The sequence below is a fragment of the Hyperolius riggenbachi genome, chromosome 6 (genome assembly GCF_040937935.1).
Source record: "Hyperolius riggenbachi isolate aHypRig1 chromosome 6, aHypRig1.pri, whole genome shotgun sequence".
Taxonomy (NCBI): Eukaryota; Metazoa; Chordata; class Amphibia; order Anura; family Hyperoliidae; genus Hyperolius; species Hyperolius riggenbachi.
In genome coordinates this window covers 87,729,041-87,752,074 of record NC_090651.1, presented here as the reverse complement: position 1 = coordinate 87,752,074, position 23,034 = coordinate 87,729,041, and the positions used below count along the sequence as shown (strand labels likewise).

Genomic DNA, 23,034 nt, shown 5'->3' with positions numbered 1-23,034 from the left:
GCCATCATGGGGGTAAGTTATTTTGCTTGTGGGTTTGGGGGTCGACAGTTGCTGTACACATACCTGACTATTGGCTGAGGCGGTTGTTATCAGCTGCCTTCATTCTCTTTCCTTAACTGTGCAATCAGGTTAATCTGGGTTGTCTTATAGATAAGCAGAGTCCCTGACCCCTGTAGGCAGAATCCCCTTAACTCACCTCTTCAGGCTCCCAACATTTTCAGTGTCTTGTCCTCATTGCCACCTAGTGGCCGGATTTCATTGCTACAGATGGCGGCTCTCATCATGTGACTTGCTAGGGTGTATTGACGAGCCACATAATGAAAGACGCGGCAGCTCTGCAATTGCCACGACTGGGGGAGGCGTTACACTCGAGTCTCTGCCTCAACCCGGCAAGATCTCTTTTTAGGCCGGGGTCCGGAAGTGGAGGGTCCCTGGAGTTGTCAGGGGCCCTGGGGAAATTGCCCCCTTTGCCTGTATGGCAGCACAGGCCCTGCTTACAGATATTGGCCCTAGACTATGATGGACATATGACTATGGTAGAGATTAGATTGTGAGCCCTTCTGAGGGACTGTTAAGTGCCAAAACAATATACTCTGCAGAAGATGTCAGCACTATATGAATACTATACTAAATAATAATAATAATAATAATAAAGTCTTATCAGAAATACAATAGCATGCCAAGTATCTATATCTCTGGCTAACCCATGTGCTTCTTGCCATTTCATGCAGCCCTTGGCCTTACACGATGTTCCAGAGAGGATTTGACCTGGTCTTGGGGGAGCAGCCAGCTGACAAAATATTCAGGTAAAATTTCATGTTATTGGCAACGCTCTGTCATTCAGTGTATAACACACATGACATACTTGGCCTCTGCAGGCAGGAGATGATGTGTGGGGACAACTGGCATTTAGGAGGTATAGGCTGTATAGTAAGTTCAGCTGGTGACCTTCACAGCTTCCAGCTCCCTCTATCCACATATGTGCCAAGTGTTCCTTCCAGCAGCAGCCACCCTCACATCTCATTTGGTATATGAGAGGATGACAGGGGTCAAGGTCTGGAATTTCACTCATGACCTCCATTCCCAAAGCTCTGCTCAGTCAATAGGAGCAGCCAGGATATTTATATGCCTTCTGTGAAAAACATTCACAAAGGCATAGTGCATTGTATCAGCCACTGAGGAAAATAGGAAATAAAGATAAAAAAAGATAAAATTGTATCCGTTATTGTGGCTGTTGGAAAAAAAAATGCAATATTTTAAAATATGCTGAGCTTAAACAAGCAGGAAAAAATGTAATAATGTATATAAATGCTAATTAATAGTAATAAAGAAATGTTCTCATAAGACAATCTCTAAGTGCCCAGATCACTTTAATATACTTAAACAAAGTTTCCCAAGAAAAGTCATGCCTGATGAGCACTACCAGCCTCCATGTTCGGCTTAAGAAACTGCTCATCAGTGATAGGCAATTAGATAGGCTCCGGATGCAAAAAAATGGCACCGGGAAATGTGGACTTTGGGCAAGAGCCGATAGCAGAATATAGGTAATATTTACAGACATTCAACTATTTAGAGTAGTAATATTTGTTAGTAAAATATCTGTAAATATTACCGATATTTTACTACGGCTAAGCCTAACCCTACTCTCACACAGAACCCCCCCCCTCCGATGCCTAACCCTAACCGCAAACACCCATAGCCTAACCTTAAAGGATACATGAGGCAAATGAAAAAAAATCAGATTTCCTTACCTGGGTTTCCTCCAGCCCCTAGAAGTCAATGCGTCTCTTGCCATGTCTTCACTCTCACCCAGTCTCCCGCAGTCCCCTCCATAGGGGCCACTAACCCAGCCAGGTCCCAGTTTCTGTGCATGCGCAGGATGCTCCCATGCGCAGAAGCCACGACCCAGGTAGGTTGGTGGGCTGGCCGCTATGGAGGAGACTCCAGGAGACTGGCTTAGAGGCTAGTGACGTATTCTGCTGCTGTGCTGGAAGGAGGATTGCAAAGAAAGTGAAAATACAGAGTGGGCGGAGTGAGAGTGAACCAAAATAATAAAAACAACTTTTAGTAAAAAATGATAAAAAGGGAGTTAGTGGTGGACTTACCCCCCCCCCCCCCTCGCCCAAGGAAGACATGAATTGTCAGTTTCAGTTCAATTAAAAAAAACTTTGACTACTTCACGATGCAATGTGTTCACAGCCAGGTGCAATCCTGCTTCATCAGGCAATTAAGGAGCAACTATATTATGTCCTCAGAGGTGCTTGGCTTCCTGAGGACCTAATCTAGTTGTGCCTTAGTTGCCTGGTAAAGTAGAATTACACCTGTGAAACGCACTGAATTGTGAAGTAGTCGACTAAAGTTTTTTATTGGACTAAAACTGACATATTTGTGTCTCCTATTGGAGAGGTAAGTCCACCACTGCCTCCCTTTTTATTCATTTTAATTAGAGTTGTTTTTATTCTTTTGGCACCTCTGTTTACACTGTATTGATAGGAATACTAACTCTTCACCACTCTACAAAAAATAGGTTTATTTGTTTCTGTCCCTTTTGCAGATATTTGTCCACTTCCTGTCTGAACAGGAAGTCTGGCAAATTCTCCTATATGTGGACAAAACCAATAAAAACCCCTATACACACATTCATATGTATACACATTCATATTTAAAAATATTTTTATTCAAGAGATGTGCTTTATGAAATTACAAAAAGTTATTTTCTAAAATTGAATGTAGTTAATATAATGATTTTCATCTCTAGAATTGAATATAATTATGGCCTATAACACAATATTTTAAGGCAACATAGTAGACATTCCCCATGCAGGGAGATGCAATGGTTATATTTACCTGAAGGCATGTATTTTCCATAACTGTACACAGACAGGTAATGACACCTTGTTTCTCCACAGATTTACGTACACGCTGGGAGAGGGCATGTGGCTTCCTCTCAGTAAGAGCTTTGTCATCCCCCCTGCTGAACTCGCCATTAATCCATCAGCCAAGTGTAAAACAGACATGACTGTCATGGAGGATGCCGTTGAGGTCAGGTGAGTGAGTGGGGATCCACAGGGGAGACATAGTGTCACTGTGCAGCTCATCTCCCCATGCTCTGATTAATGGGCCTTCTTGTATCAGGGACACGTTGTTCTGGTAAATAATGGCCGGACGGTGAATGCATTCCTTGTGGCGCTTGTTCATAAACAGTTAGTATCTTACAAAGGCAGCACAATTCTGCCAGGTGATTTGTATGTTCTTATCAACACATCTCTCACTTTTTGCCTGTGTCTCAATCCTTCCTATTCCCGTAATCTATTTTCCCCTCACCCTGACCTCTCTCTTGCCCCCTTCACTGACTAGAGCTCCTTTTTTTTTAGCTTGCCTTGATTTGATATATTTCCTCCCTGTCTCACCCTATCTATCATCTTCTCCCTCCTGCTTCCTCTCCTATTGTTTGCTTGGCCTACAGAGAGGAGCTTATGACCTCTTCTTCGTTTGATAACCTTGAGATTCTGCTAGACTCCTTCGGTCCTGTTCGGGATTGCTCCAAGGGAAATGGGGGATGCAGCAAGAATTTCCGATGTGTCTCTGACCGCAAGCTGGATTCCAGTGGCTGTGTGGTGAGTAGATATTCATAGTTTACATACAACTTATTCCAAGCTATGTAAGTCGTGCATACATACAATACTGAACAATGTTAAAGATTTTAGAGGAAATCTATACATTTTTTTGTGGCGAAAAACTGATCAGATCATTTGGACATGGGGATCGGCAGGCGTCTAATAGACGCCTATGGTAATTAGAGGTAATCAAGCACCTAAACAGCGAGTTGGCCACCCAATGCAGCTAGTTCCCAATCGGTTACTGCATAAGAATTAACGGTTGTAGTTGATTGTAGACGATCAGCTACATTGAGTGGTTGTTTGGGTGCCAGGGTTAGCAGGTTCATTTTAGGCACTCTTGGGGGGGCAGGGGGGTGGGCGTTCTGTTTTAGGCACTAAAACAGCCCAACTCAAGCTGTACCACCACAATACATACTTTGGGGAAAAAAAGCCTTCCAAAATTATATATAATTACACTTATTTCGGGAAACATAACTAGCTTACCTTGTCTGCAATGGGGATACACATGCAAGATGAGGCAGATGAAATAACTGAGCACCTGAATTGAAAGTGTCAACTAAGTGTGCGAATAAAATGTTGGGTGTGTCATTCACTAGACAGTGAACTGCCATCATGGTTGCCAATAAGCATATTGTGAATCAAAGGCCATGTCTGAAAATGATAGCTGGCTGCAGGATGAAGGAAGACTTTAAGCAACTTTGAAGTGAAAACTCATTTATGAGATTAGCAGCAATTGTATTTGTAGAATTAAGCCTTATTTTTCCAAGAATCCCTTATTTTCATTTTAAGAGCCGAGAATGTAGGTTTGAAGTTTAAACAGCAGCCATGACAGTGTGGCATTAAATCTGGTTTATTTGACTCTTACATTTAGAAATGGTACTTATTGAACTTTTCACACTATCCTGCTCTCACAAGTGCTTTCGCAGCTACACAAAAGTTGAATGGCCTCTTTAAAGAAGACAAGGGTCTATATGCAATTCACTTTTTCTCCTGAGTTTTCTCCTAGGAGATCATTTCTCATCTTCTATTTAAAATAACTTAGCAACTGAAATAGTAACAAAAAGTAGGTGAAAAAGAACTATCAAAATTATTTTGAGTATTTTCTTGCTTGCTGGTGGTTTAACCACTTGAGGAGCGCAGTGGTAAACCCCCCTAAAGACCAGGCAATTTTTCTGTAAATAGGCCACTGCAGCTTTAAGGTCTCGCTGCAGGGCCGCACAACACAGCACACAAGTGATCCCCTCCCTCCCCCCTTTTCTTCCCACCAACAGAGCTCTCTGTTAGTGGGGTATGATCCCCCATGTTTATTTTTTTAATAAATAGTTGTTATTTTTTTTATAAATGTACGTATTTATTTATTTATTTCCCCCCCTAACTGCCTCCCTCTCCTCAGCCAGCCAATGACAGCGATCGGCTGTCATAGGCTCCAGCCTGTCCTGTGTCCCGGGGGACAACCGTGTCACACGGCTGTCCCCTGTACAGGGCTGCCCTAGATCACAGCACTGTACAGCCTAATTAGATGGCAGTTTCGCCATCTAACAGTCTCCGAGTGGCGCTTGCCGCTGGGAGACATAAGGCGGAGCTCTGCTCGGCCTTCCAAGCAGAGATGCTCACGCAGCGGCGCGAACGATCTCCTGCTAGCCCCATAGGAAGCCATTCATGCCAATCAGCGTGGAGCAGTCCTGGAGCTGCCACTGCATTCACGTCAATCAGCATGACGCGGTCGACAAGTAGTTAAAAGGCATTTCATTTACACGTTATGAAAATATCACCTAGGAGAAAACTCAGGTGAAAAAGTGAATTGCATATGGCCCAGATGAGAAGAAGCTTCCTATTAACAGGTCCATTAGAAGACTCACATTACATGTTGGAAAAAAGGAAGACCGAGAGCCCAATATAGTGTAGTTAGTTCTGTAATAATTGGATTAATGAAAGGAGTACAATAAATATCCTCACAAATCAGGGTTACCTCCAGGCAACCAATGTGTAGTTACAACATCAGACCTTCACTTCACATCACAAAAATGCCTGACACGTGTTTCACGGCCAAAAGCCGCCTCCCCAAAGGCACACCGTATACAAAACATCCGTGGGCCTACGACAAACTCTTAGCCGCAATCTGAAGTCTAAAATGAAGCTAAAATCAGCGGAGATCCCATGGCTGAATGGGCTGTGAGAGATAACGTATGAAGAAGAATAAATAAGAGAACTTTGGTTCATCAAAAAACTCCGGTCTTCTTTGAGTGATTTTGGAATATTGCATATTTAGGGGTAGAACTGTACTATTTTTTATTGTGTCAGTGCTATTTATAACCACTGTGTAGGCAGGTAAGGAGATTGTCCTGTCCCCACTCAGGATTAATAAGTCGCTCTCTGTAGATAGGAAGAGAGGGGGTATCCCCCTCCACCAAGGGTGGATAATAATACGATATAGAGAAAACAGAGGCGCCAACAGGATAAAATCACAATGATAAAAAGTTTAAAAGTGCTTGAGAGGTAGCGGTGGACTTACCTCCTGTAAGCAGTCACTAGAAACTGTATATTCAAGCAAAAAAGATTTTATTGGTACACTCCAAATGGGCTGTGAGTGTACCCATAAAATCTTTTTTGCTTGAATAGACAGTTTCTAGTGTCTGCTGCTAGTGCTTACAGGAGGTAAGTCCACCGCTACCTCCCAAGCACTTTTGAACTCTTTATCGTTGTGATTTTTATCCTGTTGGCGCTTCTGTTTTCTCTACATCCTTTTACATGTTGGGGTTGTTTTATGACACTCCGGTAGAACTGTCATGCGCTAACAATTTTACCAGTGCTTGCACTTCGGATGTAATGTGCATTGTGCAACTCATATTATGTATGTAATGCGCTCTGATCACATTTGCACATTATGATATTTGTGTAATGGAAGGTATACAACCAGAGCACGTGTTATGAATCAACCCCATTGTACTTGCGGGGGGAGGGGGGCACACTCATTCCATTAGGGTGTCCATTTCCACTAGCTGCAGAGCTATGCCGAATAGGCAGTGTTTCCCCACAGACGAATCAGATGGGGAGACGCTGCCTGGCTCCAGTGTGATTCTGGACGGCATAGTGCAGTTTCACGCAGCACACACCCAGAATCCCGTGCATGGCATAGCTAAGCGATTCGGATGTGTACTCGGGTAACTGCAAGACTCAGTACAAACCGGCCCTAACTACCTTATCGTCCATACCGAAAACTTGCTTTTCGTTTCCTAACCCTATCTACACCCACCTGTTAAAGAGAGTCTGAAGCCTTCCAAAAATCCTTTTTTTATTTGACATTTATGTTAAGCAATATGAACCTAGCTAAAACGCAGCATTCCCGTGGCAGAACAATGTAATTAAACCCCCCAAATCCCTGTGGCACAATTTGGGGCTCCTTCCTGGTAGAGGCAGAGCTTTGTGCAGTAGCTCTGCCTCTACTCATGTCAATCTCCGCCTCCTCCCGCCCCTCTCAGTCTTCTTTCACTGAGAGGGGCGGGAAGAGGTGGCGATCAGTGGAGCTTGGTGCTAATGAAGGCAAAGCTACAGCACTAAGCTCTGCCTTCCCGGGCAGCAAAATCCACGACCTGGAAAGTAGTCGAATTTTGCCCCGGTATTGGGGGTTTAATTACATCGTTCTGCCGCGGGAATGCAACGTTTTAGCTATGCTCATAGTGCTTAACATAAATGTCAAATAAAAAGAGGATTTTTGGAAGGCTTCAGACTCTCTTTAAGAAGTTCTGCAGCAGAATAATGGAACAAACAGAACAGATAAGTCAAGAGTATGTACAATGAAAGTGAATGATTAGTAAACCTAATAAACCTAGTAAACCTAATAATGTGTTATTTCAAGATGGCAAACTTACTGAAGTACCACTTTAAAGGGAAGCTAAACTGAAAAGATTGGATGGATTTTTCCTTTTAAAATAATACCAGTTGCCTGACTCTCCTGCTGATCCTGTGTCTCTAATACTTTTAGCCTCAGCCCCTGAACAAGCATGCAGATCAGGTGCTCTGACTGAAGTTAGACTGGATTAGCAGCATGCTTGTTTAAGGGCAGGGCCGGATTTACCATAAGGCACCCTAGGCACGTGCCTACAGGCGCCTGATTGGCCAAGGGGCGGGTTTAAAGTATGTCCCTTTAAGATGGGAAGAGAAAAAGTAAACACTTAAGCCAGCGCCGCCAGCCTCTTTTTTGTGTCGGATCCGGCAGACGCGTGCTCGGCGGCGGCCTCAACTACAGTGAGAAGCGGCGGCGGCCGGCTACTGACATACTCAGTCAGTCCTTACGTGATGCCGCTCTCCCCGCCCATCGGCCGCCATAGTCATGCCTGCACGCAGCGCTGCAACTTGACGACAGCTGCTGCGTGCATATGCGGCGGGGGGGGGGGGGGGCAGCGCGATTGTCTCTGCAGCCCGCTGGAGATCTCAGGGCGGCTCTGACTTACCAGAGGACGGCCGGGTGCTTATGCGGCGAAATTATCCTGCCTGCGCCTGTGTGATCATCGGGGACAGAGAGGAGGACGAGTTGTCCTGGTGCAGCCCAGCCACTCAGCCAGGTAAGAAGAAGCTCCGACCCCTGGCTGTCCATTAAGTTAGCTGATGTGTTGAAGTGACAGGCGGGGAGGGGGCGGAGGCAACAGTAGGACACGGGAGATAGCCCTGGCTGGCTGCACTGTCTGCATAGTTACAGCTCCGCCGGGTCTTCAAGCTGTCCTGCTGTGTGACATTGTGTGTGTTTGTGGGGGGGGGGTCGGGTCAGGTCGGGTCTTGAAGCTGTCTCCTGTGTGGCATAGTGTGTGTGTGTGGGGGGGGAGGGTCGGGTCTTGAAGCTGTCCTATGTGGTATAGTGTGTGTGTGTGTGTGTGGGGGGGGGGGGGGGGTCGGGTCAGGTCGGGTCTTGAAGCTGTATTGTGCGGCATAGTGTGTCTGTGTGTGGGGGGGGTCGGGTCTTGAAGCTGTCCTGTGCTGTGTGGCATAGTGTGTGTGTGTGTGTGTGGGGGAGGGGGGGTCGGGTCGGGTCTTGAAGCTGTCCTGTGTGGTATAGTGTGTGTGTGTGTGTGTGTGTGGGGGGGGGGGGTCGGGTCAGGTCGGGTCTTGAAGCTGTATTGTGTGGCATAGTGACATAAAGCTCCGCTCTGCTCCCCTCTCCTGTCCTGTTCACAGCCAGCCAGCATGTTTATTGAAGTGACAGGCGGGGAGGGGGGCAGAGGAAACAGCCGTATGGGAAAGCCTTGTCCTGTATAGGCTACAGCTCCGCCCCCTGTGTGTGTATGCTATGGGGGCTTGAGGGGCACGCTGGCTGTATCTGATCTTTCCCATATGACCTGTGACACAAGGGAGAAGGGGTCAGGCCAGGGGCACCCACATCTGCAGTGCAGAGTTTGCTGACAGCGTGATGGATTCCCTGCTGCTTCGGTTCCAGCCTGTTAGAGACATGTCACCTGGCTGCGAGAAACTTCAGCTCAAGATGCTGTGAACGGTACTTTCCCTTCGTGTAAAGTTAGCTAGCTCATTGAATGGAGTAGAGGGAGTGGTGGTTTTGTTTTTTTATGTGTGTATGAGAAATGGGATGGGGGGGGGGTGTTTTCTGTGTGTATATGATCTGTGTATGTGAGTCTGTACGTCTGTGAGTGTGTGTGATTGTGTGTGTGTGAGTTTAATCTGTGAGTGTGTGTGATTGGGTGAGTGTAAGGGCCTGTTTCCACTACAAAAGTGATGCGAATGCGGCTACCTAGCCGCATCGCATCACTTCCGCATCTCCTGATGCGGAAGTGAATTGAGATGGGACGCTGCTGCAGGCGGATGCGGCCGTACGAGAATCTGCAGAATGCTGCAGATTCTTGGATCGCTCCACACCGCTCCGCACAATATGCACGCAGTGGAAACTCTTCCATTGCCGTGCATGTGTTTTTAGCACACCTGCGTAGTCGCATCGCACCGCTCCTAGTGGAAACGGGCCCTAATCTGTGTGTGTGTGTGTGTGTGTGTGTGTGTGATCTCTGAGTGTTAGTGTGTGTGTGTGGTGTACGCAATGAAAGGGCACCTGAAAATGTGGGTGCTCAGGCAAGCTGATTGTAGAATATCGGTAGATTTACCAATATTTTACTATTAAAGAGTAAAGAAGGAAATGAAAGAAGTATAATATCGGTATGAAATACCAATATTTTACTATAGCTCAACCTACTCCTACTCTCGCACAGAACCATCCACCTGACACCTAACCCTAACATCCCACACTGCACAGACACCTTACTGACATAACTCTATACACCCATTCTGCACAAACACCCTACCTAACCGCCCCCTTCTCGCACAAACACCCTTCCTGATGCTTAACTGCCCTGTCCCCTCCACACAAACACCCTACCTGACGCCTAACCTTAACCGTGCCCCCACCACCAATCGCCACAGAAAAAGAAAAACATGATTTTTCATGCGCTGCCATAGACCTATTGTAATAGTGGTACTGAGGAGTAATTTGATCACCCAATGAATATCGGGTACTGGACCGATAGGCTGCTTTTTATCACTCTGCTGCTTTTTCAATGCCTTGCATAATTTTGTTTTGTAACAAAAGGGGGTGTGACTTGGGGTGTGGCCTGTGCCTAGGGGCGGGGTTTAGGGCGCCAGATCCTGTGTGCCTATAGGCTCCTCAGCTCTAAATCCGGCCCTGTTTAAGGGTGTGTGATTCAGCTTCTACTGCAGCCAAAGAGATCGGCAGGACTGCTAGGCAACTGGTATTGTTTAAAAGGAAACATCCATATCCCTCTCAGTTAAGGTTCCCTTTATGGACAACCAATTCATTTTGATCATTTTTCCAATCTAGCACAATTTTGAATTTTATTTTTCAGAACCCGAATAAAATAGGATCTGCAGGAAAAAGATCATGTATATAATAAATAAATGATTGCTTTATATTTTTTTAAGATTGTTGTAAAAATTGAATGGCTGTACGACAGCATTAGTTAGAAAAAAAACTTTAACCGGTCTTCAGTTATATTTTACCAACGTTACTTTCCTCGGAAAGGCATTCGTTAGCTTAAAGGCCAATTAAACCCAAAACTGAACAAGGCAAATTCCCAAAGCAATCTTGTTGATTAGTGCAAATTAGAAGTCTTAACGCTGAAACTAAACTTTTCAGGTGGAACAAACCGATTGTGTAACTGTGCTTGTCTGCAGCTGTGCACCGATCCGTACAGGCCTAAGTCCTCTCTTGCATCTGGTTTCCTGTTATCAAATTGAGGTCTCGCAATTGCTGATCGCCTACTTCAAGAGGCGAGTCCAATTTCCTCATGTAGCCAAACATTTCATGTTCTAGGGATTCTGAGAAATGTAGTCTGGCATCTATCACTCTTCCATTTTGCACACCAGATTAACCTGCTCCCCAGCTGAAACTAGAAAAGAAATGAAGCAAGCTGTACTGAAGTATCAAGCACCTTTAGGCCAAGGAAAACATTATGGGCACGATCCAATTCACTTTTCTCCTAAGTTTTGTCTTAGGTGATATTTTCACATCTTATAATTAAAATGCCATTTAAAGGGAAGGTCAGAGCACTTTAAAAATAAAAAAAATCCATTTACCAGGGGCTTCCTCCAGCCCCTGCCAGCCGCCCTCACTGCAGCTCCAGTGACTCCCGGTCCACTCCGGTGCAGATGCCGTCCTCACCAGGTCGGCATCTGGGTTGGCTTCTCCTGCACTCCAGCACGCAGCTCAGTGGTGGCGCTGACGTCATCCGGATTGCACCTGCGCAGTACAGTCCAGAAGATGTCAGTGTGACTCTGAGAGCCGCTCGCGCAGACGCAGAGGACATCCTGCGCCAGAGGGGACTCTGGGTCACCAGCAGTGCACGGAGCTGCAGCAAGGGCACGGAACGGCTGGCAGGGGCTGGAGGAAGCCCCTGGTAAGTGGATTTTTTTTTTATTTTTATACAGCTCGGATGTGTCCTTTAAGCCACCAAGAAGAAAGAAAATACTACAGTCATTTTTGACAGTACTTTTTTCACCTACTTTTTGGTGCTTTTTCAACTGCAGAGTGCTGAAAAGTTATTTTAAACAGAGGATGAAAAATTATCGCCCAGGAGAAAACCTAATGGTGGCCATACATGGTACAATAAATACGTTCAATTATCCCATTTTTTCGATCTAAATGATCGAATCGAATTAAAGTTGAAAAAATATTTTTTTTTTCGATCAAGAAATTCGAACAATTATCCCGTTTTTTTGAGAAAAATCAGATCGGACATGCTGGAAAAATCTTTATATTCGATCTAACTGAAAAATCGAAACTAAATTATCTAATCGAAAAAAATGAAAAATTGTACCATGTATGGACACCCTAAGAGAAAAAGTGAATTGGATCAGGCCCTATGTGTTGTGCTTATTTTTTTACCATTTTTTTTTCTTGACAAACTTTTACTTGGGCTTTGAATCTGACCTGAACTAAAGAAAGAAAAAGGGTGAGGGGAACAACTGGATAGATAATCAGGGCCATAAGGTGCCAATTAATCCTCGGTGGGGGTGGGATCTCCCTCTGGCGTTGTGCAATCAGCGACTGATTTCACACAGGTGCAGTTGCTAAAGATAGAAAGACAAAAAAGAAGATTCTCTCACCAGTGACGTAGCTAAGGAGCTGAGGGCCCGGTGCAAGTTTTATATGAGGCCCCCCAAGCACTCTATGCATAACAATTGATATGGCGCACCCAAACCTGCCAAGGACAACCACAGTGTCGGAGGTGCAAGAAGGGGGTGGGGAACAGCTTGTTAATGATTACTACTATTCAAAGTATCTATAGAAGTGATTATTATAATCACAGGACCAATAGAGAGATAATACTGCAGTTGAGAGAGGGCCCCTTGGGGCCCCTCTGGCCCAAGGGCCCCGATGCGGTCGCAACCTCTGCACCCCCTATTGCTACGCCCCTGTTTCTCACTGTGTGTACTAGAGGTAGCCAAATGGCTGCCTGGACAGCTATCACATGGTTTTGGTGGGCTGTTTAAATAAGAATCAACTGTTTAGCACATGCATCCCTCATGTGGCCAGGGACCTGGTGCTCAATGATCTGTAGACCAAATAGTATAGGGCAGCAATCAGGATCTTGCTTGGTGTGAAGTGAACTTGCAGGTAATCTGCATGCATTGCAAGTAATTGCTGGTGCAGTGTGTAAGAATGCACCCACCTGAGGGCTAATATTAAGGTTATAATTTAATAGTATAAAGAGATTACAATGCATTTCGCAAGGAGGAAAAAGGCATTCCGCTACACCAAGGCTGGGTATAAAACTTTTCTTCAACTTTATTAGCACATCATTAGAACATGTAAAGGCTGACGCGTATCGGAGCTCTAAGAGGCTCCTTAATCATAGCCAGCTTACACAAACATATCACAGGTTTAAGTAGTCAATAGCCCGCCCACTAGGGGCGTGGCCATCATTCTTAAAGAGACATACATAAATATTGCATATAAAATAGTAGCACATATCAGTACATAAAATGCAATGGGTTAAAAAACCAAAGATGACATGGTTAAGCATCAAGAATATATAAGCACAACATACACTGCATTCTCCAGTTTCGTGAAAGTTAGTATGACATGGTGCAAGTATCAGACCACATGGACATAAATGACATAAGGGAGGTTATACTCTCACATCATATGTTAGACTAATATCCATTTTTGAATGCAATCCTAAAGGCAGACGTGTGCCCAACTTCCATATCCAAAAGGCCTCCCGTTTTAGCAACAGCCTATGTAGATCGCCCCCTCTAGGTGAAAGGGCAACTCTTTCTATAGCCTGTAAGGTGAAGCTTGTCATGACACCCTGGTGTTCCTTTAAAAAATGTTTTGATACACTGCATTTCGCAAGGGTTCGTCCTTGCTTCTTCAGGTATCGCCTCATTGTAATTTCTTGGGTAGACGTAATTAAATCATCATTATGTATTTGGAAGGTGGGATGAAACCCACTAAGATGTGTGGAAAGCATTCAGCCTCCATGCAGATAGCACCCGGGCTAACATGCAATCCTCTAGCAATGCATGGCAAGTGTTCTCTCCAGTCCACCAGTGTGCCACCCATTATAAAAGAAAAGACTGGGCTTGCCAGAGACCCACCTACCATGCATAATATTGTACATAAAATAATCCTAAAAATCCTGTCTTCATAATTGTGTCCACATTTGTTAACCTTCCCTTATCTTTAAATTGACAAAACGACTTACCTTATATATGATTTATTATTTTTGTTTTCATTTCAAAGCTTACAACAAGTTTTTTTCAGTTACCAACTGAACCTTTCTATGTGATATGTATCGTATGTTGAGAGCATAGGGGTTTCATCTTCAGTGATGTCAGGGCACAGATTTCCATAGATTGTGGAATATCTTACCCATGTATATATTGACAGAGGATCAAACATGAGTTTGGTGGGTTCTTTATTACGTACCAAAGAAAACCCCAACCCCAACTATAGTGGGAACAGGAAGCTTAGTAAGGGCCCTCCTCCAATTCCTTACCCATTTCCAGTTTTCAGAACACGTTTGGCCAGTCACAGGGACACCACTGGAATAATGTGGTGCGCTGTTTCCATTGCTGATGCCGTTTCGGGATTTGATCTGTTTCCATTGCTGATGCCATTTCGTGATTTGATCTTTTCCCCAATATAAACGCAGTGCATGCTGTACATTTAATGAGATTGCGTCATCAATGGGAAAACAGAAAAGTAGCATACAAAATGTTGTGCTATTTGATTTCCTTGCGATTTTACTATTTTTGTTTTCTTTCTTGACAAGACGGAATGTTGAAAAAATGCAATTGTACCGTAAACATTTTAAAGCACATGAAAATTGCATGGAAGAGCATGGAAAAACGTTAACATTTTAAATATATATCACATTGCAGTATGTTTGCAGTTGTCAGTGGAAAATAACCCTTAATCAGTTCAAACAGAAATAGTGAAATATTGGCTTTGCTTTCTTGTAGCAGCCTTTAGTTGTGAAGTAGTTGGGCTGTGTCAGATACTCATGCTTCTTCAGACAGGCTTTCTCAGCTGGATTACTTCTTAAAGTGGGTTTGAAACCAGAGGAGCATGGCTAACACTGAAATCCACCCTGAAGCACCATCGAAAAAATGAAAGGTCTAGTTTCAGTTGAATTGATTGTGTTCGTATAGAGTGTACGAATTAAGTATGGCAATAGGTCAGCCTGTACATATCCCCAAATAAAAATGAGGAAGCGTGTCCCCCAAATAACGTAACCAGGCAGCAGAATCCCTCAGATAAAAAGTAGAATCTGTATGGAGAATGCCAAGGATGCTACATGCACCTAGTGTTGGGCGAACAGTGTTCGCCACTGTTCGGGTTCTGCAGAACATCACCCTGTTCGGGTGATGTTCGAGTTCGGCCGAACACCTGACGGTGCTCGGCCAAACCGTTCGGCCATATGGCCGAACTAAGAGCGCATGGCCGAACGTTCCCCGAACGTTCGGCTAGCGCTGTGATTGGCCGAACGGGTCACGTGGTTCGGACCCGAACGCGCTCTGATTGGCCGAACTGTCACGTGGTTCGGGTAAATAAATACCCGAACCACGTCATATCTCCGCCATTTGTCTGTGGGTTTAGCTTTGGGTAGGCAGGCAGGGTAGTTCGCGCTCCAGCCACGCTAGCCAGGGTCCCCCCTGTCATTGTGTCACTGCTGGGAACAGTAGTACACCGCTTGCTCAGCCACACTATATAGCATTCTGTTTACTGCCACTCTGTGTACCTCGCTCAGCCACACTATATAGCATTCTGTTTACTGCCACTCTGTGTCTGCTGGGAATAGTAGTACACCGCTTGCTCAGCCACACTATATAGCATTCTGTTTACTGCCACTCTGTGTACCTCGCTCAGCCACACTATATAGCATTCTGTTTACTGCCACTCTGTGTCTGCTGGTAATAGTGGTACACCGCTCGCTCAGCCACACTATATAGCATTCTGTTCACTGTTCTGTGTCTGCTTGGAATAGTGGTACACCGCTCGCTCAGCCACACTATATAGCATTCTGTTTACTGTTCTGTGTCTGCTGGGAATAGTGGTACACCGCTCGCTCAGCCACACTATATAGCATTCTGTTTACTGTTCTGTGTCTGCTGGGAATAGTGGTACACCGCTCGCTCAGCCACACTATATAGCATTCTGTTCACTGTTCTGTGTCTGCTGGGAATAGTGGTACACCGCTCGCTCAGCCACACTATATAGCATTCTGTTTACTGTTCTGTGTCTGCTGGGAATAGTGGTACACCGCTCGCTCATCCACACTATATAGCATTCTGTTCACTGTTCTGTGTCTGCTGGGAATAGTGGTACACCGCTCGCTCAGCCACACTATATAGCATTCTGTTCACTGTTCTGTGTCTGCTGGGAATAGTGGTACACCGCTCGCTCAGCCACACTATATAGCATTCTGTTCACTGTTCTGTGTCTGCTGGGAATAGTGGTACACCGCTCGCTCAGCCACACTATATAGCATTCTGTTTACTGTTCTGTGTCTGCTGGGAATAGTGGTACACCGCTCGCTCAGCCACACTATATAGCATTCTGTTTACTGTTCTGTGTCTGCTGGGAATAGTGGTACACCGCTCGCTCAGCCACACTATATAGCATTCTGTTTACTGTTCTGTGTCTGCTGGGAACAGTAGTACACCGCTCGCTCAGCCAGAGTATATAGCATTGTGTTTACTGCCACTCTGTGTACACCGCTCAGCCAGACTATATACCATTGTTTACTGACACTCTGTGTACACCGCTCAGCCAGACTATATACCATTGTTTACTGACACTCTGTGTACACCGCTCAGCCAGACTATATACCATTGTTTACTGCCACTCTGATTCTGCTGGGAACAGTAGTACACCGCTCGCTCAGCCAGACTATATACCATTGTTTACTGACACTCTGTGTACACCGCTCAGCCAGACTATATACCATTGTTTACTGCCACTCTGATTCTGCTGGGAACAGTAGTACACCGCTCGCTCAGCCAGACTATATACCATTGTTTACTGACACTATATAGCAGACTATATAGCATTGTGTGTACACCGCTCAGCCAGACTATATACCATTGTTTACTGACACTCTGTGTACACCGCTCAGCCAGACTATATACCATTGTTTACTGCCACTCTGATTCTGCTGGGAACAGTAGTACACCGCTCGCTCAGCCAGACTATATACCATTGTTTACTGACACTCTGTGTACACCGCTCAGCCAGACTATATACCATTGTTTACTGCCACTCTGATTCTGCTGGGAACAGTAGTACACCGCTCGCTCAGCCAGACTATATAGCATTGTGTTTACTGCCACTCTGTGTACACCGCTCAGCCACACTATATAGCATTGCGTACTCTGCCAGTCAGTGTGTATATTGCTGGGATCAGTAATACTCCACTCACCGTCAACCACTATATGAGCTCAACATGAGTTCCCCAGAGACCTCCGCTGTGAGCAGCACTCCCAACAACAGCAACAGCCAACGCCCCACGCAAGCTATAACATCCACCCCAGCAGCCAGTGGTCAGCAGCAGCCCTCCCCGGAGGAGAACGTTGTGTCCATCAGTCCGTCGCCAGAGCGATTAATGAGGGCTGCCATTGAGGAGATGATGGGGCCTGATGTGGAGGAGGAGGTCTGGCTCAGGCCAGCATCCCAAGTTAATGTTGAGGACGATGAGGGGTCTGTGTCTGGGGATGTTGGGGTGGCAGAGGTGGTGGGTGGGTCAGACTCAGGAGAAGAGTTGTATGATGAGGATGATGATCGGGACCATCTGTATGTGCCTCAGAGTCCGACCCCGAAAAACATGTTGTATCGTGTGTTTAGGTACTAAAATCTGCGTTCCCTCCCAGTAGTGTTGGGCGAACAGTGTTTGCCACTGTTCGGGTTCTGCAGAACATCACCCTGTTCGGGGTGACTATATAGCAGACTATATAGCATTGTGTTTAATGCCACTCTGTGTACACGGCTCAGCCACACTATATAGCATTGTGTTTACTTCCACTCTGTGTCTGCTGGGAACAGTAGTACACCGCTCACCCGCCACTGTATAGCATTGTGCTCTGTGTCACTGCTGACAATAGTGGTACACCGCTCACCCACCACTGTATAGCATTTCTGTACTGCCACTGTACTGCTGCCAGTCAGCGTGTACTTTAAGGATAAGTGAAATGAGGAAGAAATCCGGTGAAAGAGGGAGGGGCAAGGGAAGAGGTGTTTCCCCTGACGGTTCACGTACAGGCCACAGGGGAGCACCCAAGAAAACCCACTCAATACTGCCCATGTTGTCCAGGACAACAACCCTCACAGATCCAAAAGAACAGGACCAGATAATTACTTGGATGACCTCTCAAGCGTCCAGCAGTGGGTTAAGCAGCACCAGCACATCACGCACGAGGTCCGAGTCCTCAGCCAGTTAAAGTCTGGGCTTTCTTTGAAGACTGCACTGAGGATGTTACCATGGCGATTTGCAAGGTGTGCAAGACCCGCCTGAGCAGGGGGAAAAGTATTAACAACCTCTCCACCACCAGCATGAGCCGCCACATTCTATCCAAACATCCCACTCTGTGGGCAAACGCGGCAGGACAGGGTACCACCAGCAACACTGCCTCCCTTGGGTTCACCAGACTCACCACCAGACCCGCCTCAGCAGCAGCAGTAGCCCAGCCATTGCGTGGTTCACAACATTCACAAACATCAGACGATGCTGACACTGTCACTTTCCGGACTAGTGCTCTTGAGGTCTCCCAGTGTTCATCAAACACAACAACCAACAGCCCTTCGGTGTGCAGCGCTACGGTTGAGTTGTCTGTCTCTGAGATGTTTGAGCACAAGAGGAAATTGCCAGCAAATGACCCCCGGGCCGTGGCAGTAACAGCCAGCCAGCATAGCCAAGCTTCTGGCCTGCGAAATGCTGCCATATCGAGTGGTGGAGACAAACAGCTTCAAGGGCATGATGTCAGTGGCCATCCCACGTTACGTGGTTCCCAGCCGCTACCACTTTGCGCGCTCTGCAGTGCCTGAGTTGCATGAGCACGTGGTCAGCTAAATAACCCGAAGCTTGAAGAATGCCGTTGCCTGCAAGGTTCACCTCACCACTGACACCTGGACGAGTGCGTTCGGCCAGGGTCGATACATCTCCCTTACCGCGCACTGGGTGAACCTTGTGGAGCCTGGCAGCGATTCCTCACCTGCTACGGCGCGGGTGTTGCCCACGCCGCAAACAGCTGGATAACAACAGCAGCACCTACCTCTCTGACTCCTTCTCCTCCAACGCATCTCAAAGCTGTACCTCATCCGGAAATGCTAACCCAGCACCAGCAGCAGTAGGATCGTGGAAGCAGTGCAGCACAGCTGTTGGCATGCGTCAGCAAGCGTTGCTGAAGCTGATCTGCCTTGGGGATAAGCAGCACACAGGGGAGGAAATTTGGAGGGGAATAAAGGAACAGACGGATTTGTGGCTGGCACCGCTGGACCTGAAACCGGGCATGAAGCTAGACACCTGGCACGAACTGGCAATGTACGCAATAGAGGTGCTGGCTTGCCCGGCAGCCAGCGTTATGTCGGAACGCTGTTTCAGTGCTGCCGGAGGCATCATCACAGATCGGCGTATCCGCCTCTCCACAGAAAATGCAGACCGTCTGACTCAAATTAAAATGAATCAATCCTGGATTGGAAACGACTACGCAACACTCCTGGACCCCAACCAAGTAACATGACCGATGAACATCTGGGATGGTTTAGCGTTTCCGGTCCCTGTTTATTGAACCTCTCATCTGTATTACATTTATGACTGCATGGCGGCAAAAAGCATTGCTGCTATATCCGCACGCTTTTTGTCCTCATGCAAGGCCTGGGTTGTTGTGTCTCACAAAGCGTGGCCTTCTCCTCCTGCGCCTCCTCCTGTTCCATCACGTGTGCTGCTGCTGCTGCTGCTGCTGCTGGGTTACCGTTGCCGGTCCCTGTTTATGGAACCTCTTATCTTTATTACATTTATGACTACATGGCGGTACAAAGCATGCTATCCGCACGCTTTTTGTCCTCATGCAAGGCCTGGGTTGTTGTGTCTCACAAAGCGTGGCCTTCTCCTCCTGCGCCTCCTCCTGTTCCATCACGTGTGCTGCTGCTGGGTTAGCGTTGCCGCGTGGTCCCTGTTTATTGAACCACTTATCTTTATTACATTTATGACTGCATGGTGGTACAAAGCATGCTATCCGCACGCTTCTTGTCCTCATGCAAGGCCTGGGTTGTTGTGTCTCAAAGCGTGGCCTTCTCCTCCTGCGCCACCCTCCTCCTGTTCCATCACGTGTGCTGCTGCTGGGTTAGCATTACCGGTCCCTTTTCCTGGAACCTCTTATATGTATTACATTTATGACTGCATGCCGACAAAAAGCATGTTACCTGTGCAAAGAAAACAGACATTTCCCGCATTTAAAAGACAGTTTTCCCTTTGAAACTTTAAAATCGATTTTCTCAAAAACTATAAGCTCTTTTTGCTAAATTTTTTTTCCTCTTGTACCCACTCCCAAGGTGCACATACCCTGTAAATTTGGGGTATGTAGCATGTAAGGAGGCTTTACAAACCACAAAAGTTCGGGTCCCCATTGACTTCCATTATGTTCGGAGTTCGGGTCGAACACCCGAACATCGCGGCCATGTTCGGCCTGTTCGGCCCGAACCCGAACATCTAGATGTTCGCCCAACACTACATGCACCCATAACTGCACCCCTGTAGATACACCTCTTTTTGAAACAGAGATGGAGGAAAATTAAATGGGGCCGTAGGCTAGGTAGAAGCTTTGGCTTGCCCTTGTGCTCCTTTTGGTAACCTTAGATGGAAGAGAGGTCAGGGTATGTTGCAATTGGGCCCCCTGACATCCATAAGGCCCCAGGCCTTAAGAATAAACTTGCTCTGGTTTACTGATGAGGTCTGATAGTTCCTGTAGACTGAAGAAGAAATCTCTCCAAAAGGAATGTGAAGCTGTGTTTAAAATTACTGCTCATATCCAATCACCTGCTTTACAAATAAAAATTAGAGCATCTTTGCACAACTGTAAATTTGACCAGTTTCTGTGCCCTGCACTTCTGCTAAGGTAAACCAGCCCTCATTGTATTGAGCTGCATGGCTCAGTACACAGGAGCATTTGTTTCCTTTATCCTGTATTCTGTGTGAAAGCCATTGTACTCTGTGTGGTGCCAGGCATTGATGCTGCAGAGCTCATTGATTTCCACACTACCCTCCAGGTAAAGGAAAAAAGAAAACACACACAGCGCCTCCTGACAGGTGTCCCCATACTGCCTCTGGCACACCGGGGGATATCGATAAAACTAGGGCAAGCTGAGAAAATACACTCTACCTTGTGGCTACACACAGTATTACTAATTATTTACCTCACAAAATAGTAAACAAGATCTATTAAGATGAAGCTACTAAGATTAGGCTAGTTCTGCTTCCATTTACTTAAAATGTAACTCATAGAACTTGGTCAGAAAATGGACTGTACAATTGTTGAAGTGGCCAGTCAGGCTGGAATTCTACAGCCTGATATAATACATATCATTATTTGAAATGTTTACATTTCACACTGTGATTCAGGCCCAGATTTACATCACATTAGCCTATAGGCACAGATGTCCTGTCTGGCACTGTAGACTTCGACCCTCCATTAACCTACAAATCGCACCGCAGCTCCCACTCCTCCCTTACTTCCTATGCCCGCCATGGGTAGCTACAGGTGCCATTTAGTATTAGCTATTAAGTAGTTAGAGGTGAACCAAAGTATTAGGTAGCTAGAGGTGCCCCAGTTGAAGGTAGATTTAGTCACTGGAACGCTGAGAGTCGGGTGAGTTACCTCGAGTCATTTACACTCCACTTGGGACTCTGCATAGGGAGGGAGAGAGGTAGGCACTCAAAGAGGTGAGTGAGATGCCTTTCCATCATCAGGCGCCTGTAGGCACGTTTCTACAGTGCCTTATGGTAAATCCGGCTCTGCTGTGATTGTAGCTCACAAAGAGGTTTAATGTACTAAAGTGCAGTAATACTGCTGTCCGCAGACAGCGCACGGCAATATTACCATCACTACCTTAAGTTCTGCTATTAGCACGGCCCTTGGTACTCAAGTAGTGCGAGCGCTGCTATGGTAATGTGCATTACTAAGAAACGTTACCGTAGTAACGCTTGCACTACTCGAGTACTCTGGGTTGTGCTGATAGCGTACCTTGCAGTACAATGCTGTTAGTAATAACGGTTACCTCACTTTTTTTTTTTTAAACAATTTTTATTAGTTTTTTAACAAACATACAACGAAAAAGAACAGTACATATTTCGTTCCCCAAGGTGGTCCAGTTCCCGGTCCCCCCCCCCCCCCCCCAGCAATACAGACATAAACAGACAGCATCTAGAGTTGTATATGAATGACGTGCCAGAGACATAGGTACACTACATTTCAATTTTAAGCAGCTTTAGCCACTTCGGCCATAACTTGTAGAATTTTTTGCATGAACCCCTGTTGTCATAAACACTCCTGTAGGTAGGCAGATCAGCATTGACATGTGATTTAAACTCTGCACTGGTTGGCGGGGAGGAGTTTTTCCATTTTAAGGCTATCGCCCTTCTGGCATACATTAGTAGGAGTCTCGCTAGGTATAGCTTGTTTTCTGCAAGAGGAAGGGTGCCAAATATGTTTAAGAGCATGGCCATGGGAGTGTAGGGAATTCTGAGGTCAATTACTAAGGTCAGCATTTTGTGAACGTCTTTCCAGAAAGACTTAATATGTGAGCAATCCCAAAACATATGGAAAAAACAGGCATTGTGAGTACCACATCTCCAGCAGAGGTCATCCCCCGTCCTACCCATCTTCAATAACCTATGTGGTGTAAGGTAGGTTCGGTATAAGTACCTGAGAGAGGTTAACTTGTGCTTAGCAGCAATCGGAGTGGAGACAAAGTGTACAAGAGTGTCTACCCATTCTTTATCCGTCAGTTCCGGTATGTCTACCCGCCACTTGAAGAGAAGACGATTGGTTAAATTGGCTTCTTTATCCATAAGGGTTGCGTATATCTGGAATGTAATCCCCGTCAGACCTGAATGGGCTAAGAGAAGTTCCAAGGGGTGGGAGCGCACTGTCAATGGAGCACTTAGGAATTGCGAGTTGAACGCGTGGCGGAGCTGTAGGAATCTAAAATACATGGAGTTGGGTAAAGAAAAAAGATCTTTAAGGTCATTAAATTGCAGAAGGGAGTTGTCTGCAGTGATGTCCCTTAATTTAACAATTCCCCTATCAGCCCAGAGACATGGGTCAGGGATAGTGATAAATTCCTTGAGTTTGGGGTTATTCCACAAGGGGGTGTGTGGAGACCATTGGCCCTTAGGGGACAGAT

The 23,034-nt window shown here is 46.0% G+C and overlaps 1 protein-coding gene across 3 annotated transcripts in view; it reads left to right on the top strand.

Moving 5' to 3' along the window:
* ASTN1 (astrotactin 1) overlaps positions 1–23,034 on the top strand; it is an 842,387-nt gene that overhangs the window by 622,803 nt on the left and 196,550 nt on the right. For all 3 annotated transcript variants that reach the window (XM_068239640.1, XM_068239639.1, XM_068239641.1), the window contains 3 exons: positions 732–806; positions 2,910–3,047; positions 3,467–3,617. In XM_068239640.1, coding sequence (XP_068095741.1) covers positions 732–806; positions 2,910–3,047; positions 3,467–3,617 — 364 coding nt within the window. The remainder of the gene's footprint in view (positions 1–731; positions 807–2,909; positions 3,048–3,466; positions 3,618–23,034) is intronic.